At 45.0% G+C, this 14,195-nt stretch overlaps 1 protein-coding gene across 1 annotated transcript in view; it reads left to right on the forward strand.

Moving 5' to 3' along the window:
* The first annotated feature begins 4,768 nt into the window (after positions 1-4,768).
* Positions 4,769-14,195, forward strand: part of actr5 (actin related protein 5) — a 62,956-nt gene continuing 53,529 nt past the window's right edge. The window contains exons 1-2 of the mRNA XM_063041144.1: positions 4,769-5,397; positions 12,247-12,470. Of these exons, the coding sequence (XP_062897214.1) occupies positions 5,011-5,397; positions 12,247-12,470 (611 nt within the window). The 5' untranslated portion in view covers positions 4,769-5,010. The remainder of the gene's footprint in view (positions 5,398-12,246; positions 12,471-14,195) is intronic.

Below are 14,195 nucleotides of genomic sequence, written 5' to 3' on the forward strand. Positions count from 1 at the left end.
CTTATTTCTTGAATTTTAGTCTCCCGTCTCACAACCTCACACCCACTATATGCAACATTATGAGCTCCTCCACAATTGCAGCATTTTGGTTGAACTCCTGTTCCGCACTTTCCATATTCATGATCACCCCCACATCCAGCACATCTCCTCTGCCTTTTACAGTTTTTAGCCATGTGTCCAAACCTTTGACAATTATAGCACCTCAGTGGTTTTGGCACATACACCCTTACTGGGTAACTCATGAAACCCAGGAACACCTTCCTTGGCACTCTTTCTTCTTCAAATTCAATCAATACTGATTCACTTTCCTTTTTCACTCCCTCCTTCGTTGTTTTCAGTCTTTGAACATTCATTACTTTCCCTCCTTTGATATTCCTTTATCTCCTCCATATTTATACTCATTGGTATCCCCGTGATCACTCCTTTACAACCACTATTTTGTGCTCCCACCCTCCCAGTGTATTCCACCTTGCATTTTCCTATCTCTTTTAGCTTGAGTGCTTTCTCAAGTTGTTCCTCATTCACACATCTTACCAATAAGTTGCCATCATTAAGGACTTTTGCAAATACTATTTCCCCTATCTTATTTGCCAGAGTTGTTGTTAGCACAAACAGGTTAATTTTCTTCATATGTCCCTGAGCCTTCTCATTAAACCTAATTATGACAACACCTCCTCTCTGAGCTTGTTCATCTTCCTCACTTTCAGAGCTTTCTCCACTATCATTTCTTATTCTTTTATTCCCTTTGTCTTGGTTTTTAGTCATCCAATCCCTCACTACCTCCTCATTCCCTTTATTTCTCCCTTCACAATAATCCACCTCTCCCCAGCTGCCTACCTCTGGTCCCAAGTCTCTATCCCTCTCCTTCTCCACTTTCTTTCCTTCAACCCCGCCTCTTGTCCGCCACTACCGGATCCACACGACCCCCTCCCAGCAATTTCCATTCCTTTCCCACTCTCTTTCCCTCAACAGGCTCCAAACCACATTCACACATCAAGCAAAACACAGCCAGCTTCCAGTCGAGCCAACTCTCTCCGCTCGTCGTTCGCCCAATCCGTCGCTGCAGAACACTGGTTTCCACTATCCCTCAACTGGCAGTCTCCTCTGAAGCTGGCCGGTAGAGAATGTGAGTCAAGGCGGGGTTTAAATGGACAGGGTAATGAGTGAAAATTAGAAACAGGTGGGTGCAAATGATGAGACAAGCAGGTAATTGGAGGAAGTCCAAAAAGTTAGGGGGCTGGGCCGGAACCCACATGGCCAGGTGAAAGAAAACAGAAATTAAAGACTGTCGTGATCCAGAGCTACCAGCAGAGGCCCTTCGACCCAGTGTCCAGGCCGGATCCTTAACACTATCCCTCTCTGGACACCACATATACCTCAGTCACATGTCCTGTGGTTAGGATAATGCTAAATAGGTGGATTGATGGGTGGTGCGAATCGTTGGGAGCGAAGGATCTATTTAACTTGTCCCTCTTGTTTTCTGGTAGTTACCCACTCTCCATTGAGCCCTTTATATACCCTCTCATGCTCGGTGTTGATATATCCTGTATGTTGGTTGGCCAAGCAAGAACTAGAAGGACATATGTTTAAGTAGGGAGGCGAGAGATTTAACAGAAATCTGAGTAACATTCCCTCTAATTTTTTTTACAGCTAGATAGAGCAACCACTGCTCTGAGCAGGAAATTTTTACATGCCCTGAGAACAGCGCAGCACTTTTAAATGTATGTTTTTTTTTATAATATGCATACTATGAATACTTAGTAAGAAAATTGAAAAATCATATGCTTTTGACTTGTTTCAGGCCAAGATCCACTGAGAATGAAAGGGAAGATGTCTGAATAAAAAGATGGTGATGGTGGTGGTGAGAGGCTAGCTGGAAAGTGATAGGTGAAGCCAGGTGGGTGGGAAAGGTCAAGGGCTGGAAAGGAAGGAATCTGATAGGAGAGGAGAGTGCACCATAGCAGAGAGGGAAGGAGGAGGGGACCCAGGGGGGACTGAGAGGCAGGTGAGAAGAGGTAAAAATGTCAGAATGGTGAAGAGAAGAAGGTGGGAAGTGGGGGAGAATTTTTTTAACCGGAAAGGAGAAATCAATATTCATGCCATTAGGTTAGAGCCTACCCAGATGGAATATAAGGTGTTGCTCCTCCACACTGATTGTGGCCTCATCATGGCACGAGGAGGCCATGGACTGACCTGTTGGAATCGGTGTTGGCCCTTGGCCTTTCCCACCCACCTGGCTTCACCTATTATCTTCCAGCCAGCCTCCTTCCCTTACCTCCACCTTTTTATTCTGCCATCTTCCCCCTTCCTTCTCAGTCCTGGAGGAGAATCTCTGCCTGAAGTGTCGACTACATATTGCAGACAACAAAATGAGTTGCAACATAAAAGGTGGACAAAATCGAAAAGTGTGAACACAGGACTAAAGGTTTTATATTTGAAAGCGCGCAGTATACTGAATAATATCGATGAACTTGTAGCACTGTTACAGATTGACAAGTATGGTGAATCGTGGCTGAAAGAAGATTAAAACTGGGAGCTTAATGTCCAAGGATGCACATTGTATCAAAAGGACAGGCAGGAAGACAGAGTGGGGTATGTGGCTCTGCTGGAAAAAATTGAAATTAATCATTAGAAAGAGGTGACGCAGGGTCAAAAGTGTTGAATTGTTGTAGATAGAGCCAAGAAACTGCAAGGGTAATTTCTCTTGTTTGTGAGGAGGTATTTTTTTAGCCAAAGAGTGCAGAATCTGTGGAATTCATTGCCACTGGCAGCCGTGGATACCAATTTTTGATGCATATTTAAGGCAGAGGTTGATAGATTCTTGATTGGTTGGGGCATGAAGGGATACAGGGAGAAGGCAGGAGATTGGGGCTGAGAGGAAAAATGGATCAGCCATGATGAAATGGTGGAGCAGAGTCGATGAGCCAAAGGGCCTCTAATTCTGCTCCACAACAACAGGAATTCTGCAGATGCTGGAAATTCAAGCAACACACATAAAAGTTGCTGGTGAACGCAGCAGGCCAGGCAGCATCTCTAGGAAGAGGCCTGAAACGTCGACTGCATCTCTTCCTAGAGATGCTGCCTGGCCTGCTGCGTTCACCAGCAACTTTTATGTGTGTTGCTCTGATTCTGCTCCTATATTTTATGGTCTTATCTGTATGCACGGCTTGCAAAACAAAGGTTTTCACTGTACCTCTGTGGAGTCACAGAGAAGGACAGCACAGAAACGTGCCCTTTGGCCCATCCAGTCCATTTAAACTGCCTAGACCCACCTACCCGCATCAGTACCATAGCCTTCCATGCCCCTACCATCCACGTACCCTTGTGAACTTCTCTTAAACGTTGTAATCGAACTCACATGCACCACTTGTGCTGGCAGCTCATTCCACATTCTCACTACCCTGAGTGAAGAAACTTCCCTTCTTGTTCCCCTTAAACTTTTCACCTTTCATCCTTTCTCCTATGGTCCACTCTCCTCTCCTGTGTACATGTGACAATAATAAGCATACACTATATGTAATACAGTGCCTTGGCTATGTTTAAAATGCTTATAGATATAAATAATCTGCAATGTGCAATATATTTGCAAATGTTGCTGAATCCTATGTTCATTATGCAGGTGTTTATTGGTTACATAGAAACATAGAAAACCTACAGCACAATACAGGTCCTTCAGCCCACAAAGTTGTGCCGAACATGTCCTTACCTTAGAAATTACTAGGCTTTCCCATAGCCTTCCATTTTTCTAAGCTCCATGTACCTGTCCAGGAAAGACCCTATTGTATCTGCCTCCACCACTGTTGCCGGCAGCCCATTCCACGCTCTCAGCACTCTGCGTAAAAAAAAAAATTACCCCTGATACCTCCTCTGTACCTACTTCCAAGCACATTAAAACTGTGCACTCTCATGTTAGCCATTTCCGCCCTGGGAAAAAGCCTCTGACTATCCACATGATCAATGCCTCTCATCATCTTATACACTTCTATCAGGTCACCTCTCGTCCTCCGTTGCTCCAGAGAAAAAAGGCTGAGTTCACTCAACCTATTCTCATAAGGCATGCTCCCCAATCCAGGCAACATCCTTGTAAATCTCCTCTGCACCCTTTCTATAGTTTCCACATCCTTCCTATAGTGAGGTGACCAGAACTGAGCACAGTACTCCAAGTGGGGTATGACCATGGTCCTATATAGCTGCAACATGACCTCTCAACTCTTAAACTCAATCCCATGATTGACGAAGGCCAACGCACCATATGCCTTCTTAACCACAGAGTCAGCCTGCACAGCAGTCTTAAGTGTCCTATGGACTCGGGCCCCAAGATCCCTCTGGCTGACTGGTCATAAGAAGCTGCAGAGAGTCGTGAACTTAACCCTGGGCACATCCCTCTCAACCATCTGTACAGGAGGCACTGAAGAAGCACCAACCATCCAGGTCCTAACATCTTCCTTCAGCCTCGATTGTGGCAGGAGGTAGAGAGGCCTTTAATTGCCTCGCCATCAGGTTCAAGAACAGTTGTTTTCATTTAGCTACTCAGTTCTTGAACACACCAGCAAGGCCCTAATCACTACAATATAGCAACACCATGGCCACTTTGAAAAAAAACTTTCTGATTGTGACTTTTGTTTAAAAATTGTTTGTTTTTCATGCAAATGATGCTTACTGTATGCTGCTTCAAATAAGTTTTTAATTGTAAACACGAGGAAATCTGCAGATGCTGGAAATTCCTTCTGTCTTCGCTCTTTTCCATAGAAGCTGACTGGCCTGCTGACATTTTGTGTGTGTTGCCATGTTTCTAATTGAACCTGTGCACGCATGTACTTTTACATAAACGATAAACTCAGTTTTGACCTTATAACGCAATCTCTGAAATATGTTTAAAAGGTTTAATGTGGATTGTGATGCGCCAAATGTATTGCACTTGCGAATCTTGCTGAAATCACTGGTAGGAACTAAAACTCCCGACGTTTTTTGTCGCTGGTGGAAGGGGACTGTTGTTGTGGCCGGACCAGGATGGCGGTGGTCCCGGGCCGGGAGAGTGCTGAGGTTGTTCCGCTGCCGAATGTCTTCTATTTTCGGGACGCGCACGCCGTGGCGGACCCGATACCCGAGCCAGGGGAAGCGGGCGCGGGCCAGGTGCCGGTAGTGGTGGACAATGGTTCCTTCCAGTGCCGGGCGGGCTGGGCGGTGGACGAAGCGCCGCGGCTCCAGTTCAAGAACGTGACTGCGCGGGGCCGCGGCGCCTCTCGCAGCGACACGCAGGTCGGTAACGACATCCGCAACCTGGAGGTGGTCCGCTGGCTTCTTAAGACCCAGTTCGACAGAAACGTGGTGGTCAACTTCGACATCCAGGAGCAGGTCTTCGACCACATCTTCCAGCACCTCGGCGTCGCCTCTGAGGTGGGCGTTCGGACCCGGAGAAGGAGAGACTGAGCGATGAGCCGGGGGCAGGGGGGGGGGGTGATTGAGGGGAGGTTGTCCAAAGGTATAGCGGGAGGGGCATGGTTGTGGGGACGGGAAGGTTGCGGGAAGGGACATTGGAGGGGAGGGGGAAGGTTGCGGGACGGGGCTGCGGAGGGGGGGAAGGTTGCGGGACGAGGCTGCGGAGGGGGGAGGGAAGGTTGCGGGACGGGGCTGCGGAGGGGGGAGGGAAGATTGCCGGACGGGGCAGTGGAGGGGGGAGGGAAGGTTGCGGGATGGGGCTGCGGAGGGGGGAGGGAAGGTTGCTGGATGGGGGAGGGGAGGGGAAGGTTGCGGGATGGGGCAGTGGAGGGGGAGGATGGGGGAATGGAATAAGGGGGTGAGATTGTGGGAAGCGACAGGGAAGGACACTGGATGGGGAAGTTGTGGGAAGTAGGATGGGTATATGATGTTGTAGGAGGGGATGGGGAAGAGGATGTTGAGTGAGTGGCAGAGTACATCACTTAAGTTTACCCTTGTGTTGATACCTGGAGCTGGAATGTGGTTAAGCTTGAGTGGGGATGACTGTCAGAATTTGGAGAAGTGAGATGTGGGAGAGAGTTCTTGGGGATAAGAGTAGAGGCTCTGAAATGGACCTGGTTGCATTTGGGGTAATGGGGAAAGGGATTGGATATGGGTGCTTTTGGATGGATCTAAAGGCTGATTGTGATGAGAATGGTATAATGGGTTATGTGCTGTAGGAGTAGGAAGGATGGGGTGGAAGGAACTGTGGATCCTTAAAAGCCAAAGTAACGTGTCAGAGTGAGAGTGAACCCTAAGATCCATTGATTTTGGAAATAAGAATTGTGATGATGCTGGCTGAGTGGTGAGGCTTATTTATCACAGCGGATGGACCATCATGTGTCATTCGGTCTCTCCTGGACTCCTGTATTCTCCCTGTTACAACTTTTCCTAGTTCTGATGAAAGGTTATCAAATCTGTAAAGTTATGTCTATACACAGTTGCTGCCTGACTTTTTAAGTACTTCCAGTATATTTTGTAATTGGATTTCTAAGATCCTGCATTTTTGCATATAATATTTGTTATTAGCCTAGAAACAACATTAGAATTCTTTTAATTTTCAATTTTCTTAAAACTACTTGGTTTAATTTGACTATTAATATACTTGTTTTTCTTCTTTCCTAAATCTTTCTTAGTCCTGAAAAATTCTCCTATCACACATGTTGCTTGGAGATACAAATGTTTACAGATGCTATAATGTGGAATATAAAATATCAAACTATTGGAGTTGCTGTGCATATCCAGCAATAAGCCACTGTGTCCATACATTAACAGATCACATTTTATAATTCCCATTCCTGTTCTGACATTTTGGTCTATGGCCTCTTCTTGTCCCAAGAGGCCACGTCAGGCTGGAGGAGCAACACCTTGTATTCTGTCTGGGTAGCCTCCAACATGATAGCATGAATATCAAGTTTCCTTACAGTATAAAAAAAATTTCCATCCACCACCTTCTTCTGTTTCCCACTCTGGCCTCTTACCTCTTCTCACCTGCCTTTCAGCTTCCCTGAATCCCCTTCCCTTTCTCTTATGGTCCACTATCCTCTCCTGTCAGATTCCTTTTACTCCAGCCCTTTATCTTTCCAACTCAATGGGCCTCACCTATCACCTTCAGCTGTCCTCCTTCCCCGATACCTGTCTAATTATTCTGGCATCTTCCCCCCCCCCCACCCCTTCCTTTTCTGTCCTGAAGTAGAGTCTCGGCCCTAAACGTCAACTGTTTGTTCATTTCCAGAGATGCTGGCTGAGCTGCTGAGTTCCTCCAGCTTTTTATATGTGTTCCAATTTTAAAGATTATCCAAAGGAGGATGTGCTTAACTGTGATGGGGTTACTAGGAAAGTGACTGGGGAATTTTCTGCCACTTCTGAGGAAAGGAACTGTGGAAAACCAGAACCAAAGAATTAATGGATGTGGGGAAAGATTTAAGGTCAGAGACTGTTGCAAGAGTAGTTGAGACTCCTTTTCTTAAAGAACCTTGGTAAGGTTAACCAGTGTGACTTTTTGGATTGTTAAACTAGTTTCCATTGCTTCAGTAGTTGAAGAGTTTTCACTTGTTAATTGTTCCATGTTTCAGTCAAAGTAATTGAGGGGTAGGTACGTCCACAGCGATGTCATTGAACTCAGAGCTGTGTGGGGCTTGCTGGATGAGCTACATGCTCTCCTCCTTGCTCTGAATTGTATGTTGTTTTACACTCTCAGCAAATAATTCTATTTTTAAAAATTAGCCATTAGCAAACAATTAAATTATAGTTCTAGTTTAATGTCATTTCACTATACATACAGTTTCAAAAAAAAGTTTGTTTTCTGCATTAATTAAGGCATCCGTTAGTCTTGCGAGACCATGGATCTGCAGCTGGAAAGTCTTCACTCTCCAGGGCGCAGGCCTGGGCAAGGTTGTATGGAAGACCAGCAGTTGCCCATGCTGCAAGTCTCCCCTCTCCACGACACCGATGTTGTCCCAGGGAAGGGCATTAGGACCCATAGAGCTTGGCACCAGTGTCATTGCAGAGCACTGTGTGATTAAGTGCCTTGCTCAAGGACACAACACACGTTGCCTCGGCTGGAGCTCGAACTCACGACCTTCAGGTGCTAGTCCAATGCCTTAACCACTATTATTCCTAAAATGTGGCTGGTCTTCATCTAAGTCACAATAATAGACAAACACAATCTGCCTAAACTAATAACACACAATCAATTGTACTTTTCATGTCTTTATTGAACACATTGTTTAATCATTCATGGTCCAGGCTGGAAGAAAGTATATGAACCCTTGTATTTACCAGCTGGCAGAATCTACTTTAGTATCAATAACCTCCACCAAATATTTCCTGTAGCTGCAGATCAGATTTGCCCAATGACAAGGAAGTATTTTAGAGCATTCCTGCATACAGAACTGTTTTAATTCATTGATATTTCTGGGATACCTTGCATACTTTGCAGGACTTTGTCAAATGGTGCAAGCTGAATCACCTGTAGCTCAACATCAGTAAGTCCAAGGAGGTGGTGATGGACTTTACGAAGACTAAGCCTGCACTGCTCCCTATTACTATTGATGGTGAGGATGTGGATGTGATGAGGACCTACAGGCTACCCTGGCTGCACCTGGATGGCAGACTTGAGTGGAGCACTAATACAGTGGCTGTGTACAAGAAGGACCAGTGTCATCTCTACCTTTTGAAGAGACTGAGGTCCTTTGGAGTATGCAGGTCTCTCCTTCACATATTCTACCATTACAGTCTTCTATGCGGTATTATGCTGAGGCATTGGCATCAACACGGGTGATGCCGACAGGCTTAATAAACTGATTAGGAAGGCTGGGTCTGTTATAGGAGTCCAACTGGTCACACTGGAGGTGGTGGTAGAACAAAGGACCCTCTGGAAAATCCTGGCAATTCTGAATAGTGTTTCTCACTGTCTGCGTGCCACCTTGGCTGAACAGAGGAATACTTTCAGTAATTGACTAAGACAATTGTGTTCCTCCAAAGAGTGGTATATGGGGTCATTCTTACCCTCGGCCGTTAAGCCTTAGAAGGAGTCAATCTATAGCTGGGGAAATGGTGACTCCCTCCTGTTATACTGTTTGAGGTAACTTAGTTTTTATTCTTTCATACTTTGCTTCTAATATTTGTATATCTGTGCACTTGTAATGCTACTGTGACACTGTAATTTCCTTTGGGATCAATAAAGCATCTGTTCGTCTATCTGAACAGCCCACTTCAGGTCATGACACAGCATCTCGATTAGTTTAAAGTCTGCACTCTGATTTGACATTCCAAAACACGGGTTTTCTTCTTTTTAAACTATTCTGTTGTTGATCTACTCTTGTGTTACGGATCATTGTTGCATCATCCAACTTCTATTAAGTTTCAGGTGATGGACTGCTACCCTGACATTCTCCTGTAAAATGTCTTGAAACAATTTTGAATTCATTGTTCCCTCAATGATTGCAATCTGTCCAGGCCCTGAGGCAGCAAGCAGCCCGAAATCATGATGATACTTCCACCATGCTTCATAGTTGGGATGAGGTGTTGATGCGCAGTGCCCTTTTTCCTCCAAACTTAGCGATGTGCATTTCTGCCAAAGAGTTCAACTTTTGTCGCATCTGACCACAGAATATTATCCCAGAAGTGTTGTGGACTACTCAGGTTGTCTTTTGCAAACTTGAGACGTGTAGCAGTTTTTTTTTTGGTGAGCAATGGTTTCCTTCGTGGTGTCCTTCCATGAATGCTATTCTTGTTCAGTGTTTTTCTTATGGTGAACACATGAACAGTGACTTTAACAAGTTCTAGAGATTTCTACCGGTCTTTTGCTGTTACTCTTGGGTTCTTTTTAGGTTCACTGTTACCATCAGGTAGGAGATAACAGAAGCCTGAAGGCACACACTCAGTGATTCAGGAACAGCTTCTTCCCCTCTGCCATCCGATTCCTAAATGGACCTTGAAGCTTTGGTCACTACCTCCCTTTATTTAATGTACAGTATTCCTGTTTTGCACATTTTTAATAATCTTTTCAATATACATAATTGATTTATGTTTTATTTTTTTCTCTCTCTGCTAGATTATGTATTGCATTGATCCGCTGCTGCTAAGTTAACAAATTTCACGTCACATGCCGGTGATAATAAACCTGATTCTAATTCTCCTTCAGCATTGCACCTTCTGCGCTTGGTGTGATCTTTGCAGGACGCCCACTCCTGGGGAGAGTAGCAACAGTACTGAGCTGCCTCCATTTGTAGACAATTTCTCTTGCTGTTTACTGATGAACACTTTAAAAATGCTTTTGTGGCCCTTTCTAGCTTTATGCATCTCTGCAGTTCTTCTAAGGTCCTCAGAAAATTGCTTTGATTGAGGCATAGTGCACATTAACAGTTCTTTCTTTAGAAGAGCAGACTGTATCAGTAACCTGACTGTGTTTTTATACAGGGCAGGGCACCTCTACAATCCACACCTCCAGTCTCATCTCATTGATTGAAACACATGATTCCAAATAGCTTTTGTAGAAGGCATTGCCCCAGGGGTTCACATACTTCTTTTTAAACTTAGATTGTGATTGTTTAAATGATGTACTCAGTATTAATGAGAGGTATAATTGTGTGTTATTGGTTTAGGCAGATTGTGTTTGTCTATTATGGTGACTTGGATGAAGGTCAGACCACATTTTATGAGTAATTAATACAGAGAACTAGGTAATTGCAAAGGATTCACGAACTTTTTCTTGAAACTGTGTATACCACTGTTGTTTCATGCACCCATGCTGAGCTTGTTAATTTCATCAACTTTGCCTCCAACTTCCACCCTGCTCTTAAATTAACTTGGTTTATTTCTGACACTTTTCAACATTTCTAGTTCTGTGACTCCATCTCGAGACAAACTACTGTCTGCTGATTATTTTTTATAACCTTCCGATTCCCATGACTATCTTGACTATACTTCTTCCCACCATCTCTTGTAAAAATGCTATTCCCTTTTCTCAGATCCTATGTCTCTGCCACATCTGTTCCAAGGATGAGACTTTCCTTGCCATCAGAGATGTTCTCCTTTTTCAAAGAGCAGGGTTTCATTCCCTCCCCCCGGCGCATTGATACAGCTCTCACCCACATCTCCTCCGTTTTCTGGACGTCCACACTCACCCCATCTTCTTGCTGCCCTAACAGGGAGGGAATTCCTTTTGTTCTAACATAGCACCCCTTGAGCCTGCACAGCCAACGTATCATTCTACACAACGTACACTATCTTCAAAGGGACCCTATCACTAAACCCATCTTACCTCCACCCCCCCCAACTCTGTTTTCTGCAAGGATCGCTCCTTCTGCAATTCCCATGTCCATTTGTCCTTTTCCAGTAATCTCCCCTCAGGCACTTATCCTGAATAAGACCAAAATGCCTGCAAGTCTATTGCATCCGGTGTTCCTGATGCGGCCTTCCTCTACGTGGGCAAGACCCGTTGTAACTTGGGAGAGTGCTTTGTCAAGCACCTCCACTTCATCCGCCAAAAGCAGAATCTTCTGGTGGCCAACCATTGTTCCAGTTCCTGTTCCGACATGTCGGTCCATGGCCTAATCTTGTGCGACAATGGGGCGACTCTCAGAGTGGGGAGGAGCAATAACTTGTATTCTGTCTGGGTAGCCTCTAACCTGATGCCATGAATAATTGATTTCCCTTTCCAGTTTAAAAAAAATCCCTTTCTATCTCCCAGTCTGGCCCCTTGCATCTTTTCACCTGCCTGTAACCTCCCCCTGGTGTCCCCCATCTTTTTCTCCCATTATCTGCTTTCCCCCCTTTCAGATTTCTTCTTATTTAGCCCTTAATCTTTCCCACCCATCAGGTTTCACCTATCACCTTCTAGCTCACCTCCTTCCACTCCCCCTACCTTCTTATTCTGGTATTTTTCCCCTTCCTTTTCAGTGCTGGGGAAGGCTTTTCTCGGCCCAGAATGTTTCCATAGAGGCTGCCTGACCTGAGTTCCTCCAGTATTTTGTGTGTGTTGTACATATATACAACCAAACGAAACATTTCTTCAGATACGTGCACCCACAATACATTTCTCACGCAGCACATAAAACGAAATATTACCACAAATAATAAAATATTTAAAATGTGCGTGAAGTGTGCAGCACAGGTAAAGTGTACAGTAAATATCAGCATTGATTGGAGCTGGAAAAGCCACTGTGACCCCGCACACCACCATCTTGTGACTTTGCCATATTATAAAAGGTGCTTTTGTAAGCTCTGCAAACTACTAACTGCTTCCATTTACACCTGTTACAGAGTCGTGTGGAACATCCAGTGGTTGTGACAGAAGCTCCCTGTAATCCATTGTACTCCCGACAGTTAATGTCTGAGCTTCTTTTTGAGTGCTACCATGTTCCCAAAGTGTCGTATGGAATCGACGATCTTTACAGCTTTTGTCGGAACAATAAATCACAAGCCACTGGATTGATTGTTTCCTCTGGATATCATTGCTCTCACATTCTGCCAGTGCTGAATGGCAGGTTTGTTAAGAATTTACATAAAAAGGCTTAAAAATGCACATAAACTACTTGAATGTGGCCTGGCTCCAGTATCTTGATATGGTGACATAATCAAATTACTGGACTACTATCTAGTGGCTGGAGCTGCATTTCCAACTTAAATTTGTGTTTCAATCACTGGTTGAATATCTGCTTAATTTCTTTTGAGTGTAGTTGTTTAAAGAGCTCGTGACGTTCTCAAAACAAATCAATCATAAAAATGAATTATTTTTGAAATGTAGTAAATGTTTGAAGGAAAGATTGCATAGTCCAATAAGAAGATTAATTAGCATGAGTATATCAGTGACGGACAGAGAAGTTGTGATCAGTCTACATAGAAACATAGAAAACCTACAGCACAATACAGGCCCTTTGGCCCACAAAGCTGTGCCGAACATGTCCTTACCTTAGAACTAACTAAGCTTAACGCTAGCCCTCTATTTTTCTAAGCTCCATGTACCTATCCAGGAGTGTCTTAAAAGGCCTTATCGCTTCCACCTCCACCACTGCTGCTGGCAGCCCATTCCATGCACTCACCACTCTGCGTTTTAAAAAAAAACAAACAAACAAACAAACAACAACTTACCCCTGACATCTCCTCTGTACCTACTTCCAAGCACCTTAAAACTATGCCCCCTTGTGCTAGCCATTTCAGCCTTGGGGGAAAAAGCGTCTGACTATCCACATGATCAATGCCTCTCATTATCTTGTACACCTCTGTCAGGTCACCTCTCATCCTCTGTCGCTCCAAGGAGAAAAGGCTGAGTTCACTCAACCTATTCTCATAAGGCATGCTCCCCAGTTCAGGCAACATGGGGTGTTCTTAACCAGGGGTCCCCAACCTTTCTTGCACCGCGGACCGGTTTAATATTGACAATATCCTTGCAGACTGGCCGACCGTTGGGGGGGTGGGGGTGGTTGTTCAAGTAGGGTTAAACTCACCTCAGCATGTCTTTTACAGTTAGGGTTGCCAACTTTCTCACTCCCAAATAAGGGACAAAAGTAGCAGTCAAATCTCGGGACACTTTACCCTAAAAAGACTACCATGACCATGAACAACAGGAATTCTGCAGATGCTGGAAATTCAAGCAACACACATCAAAGTTGCTGGTGAACACAGCAGGCCAGGCAGCATCTATAGGAAGAGGCGCAGTCGACGTTTCAGGCCGAGACCCTTCGTCAGGACTAACTGAAGGAAGAGTGAGTAAGGGATTTGAAAGCTGGAGGGGGAGATGCAAAATGATAGGAGAAGACAGGAGGGGGAGGGATGGAGCCGAGAGCTGGACAGGTGATAGGCAGAAGGGGATACGAGAGGATCATGGGACAGGAGGTCCGGGAAGAAAGACGGAGGGGGTGGGGTGACCCAGAGGATGGGCAAGAGGTATATTCAGAGGGACAGAGGGAGAAAAAGGAGAGTGAGAGAAAGAATGTGTGCATAAAAAAGAGTAACAGATGGGGTACGAGGGGGAGGTGGGGCCTAGCGGAACTTCAGCACGAAAGGTTTCATAGGAGCGCTCTACCTTAGTGGGGTAAATACGGGACAAACCAATTTAGCCCAATATACGGGATGTCCCGGCAAATACGGGACAGTTGACAACCCTATGTTCAAGTTCAACAGTGCGTGACAGGGAATGAGGAAAGGTGCAGCTGACTCATATCGTTTTCCCACGGCCTGGTAGCACATGCTTCGCGGCCCGGTGGTTGGGG

The sequence above is a fragment of the Mobula hypostoma genome, chromosome 2 (assembly GCF_963921235.1).
Source record: "Mobula hypostoma chromosome 2, sMobHyp1.1, whole genome shotgun sequence".
Lineage (NCBI taxonomy): Eukaryota > Metazoa > Chordata > Chondrichthyes > Myliobatiformes > Myliobatidae > Mobula > Mobula hypostoma.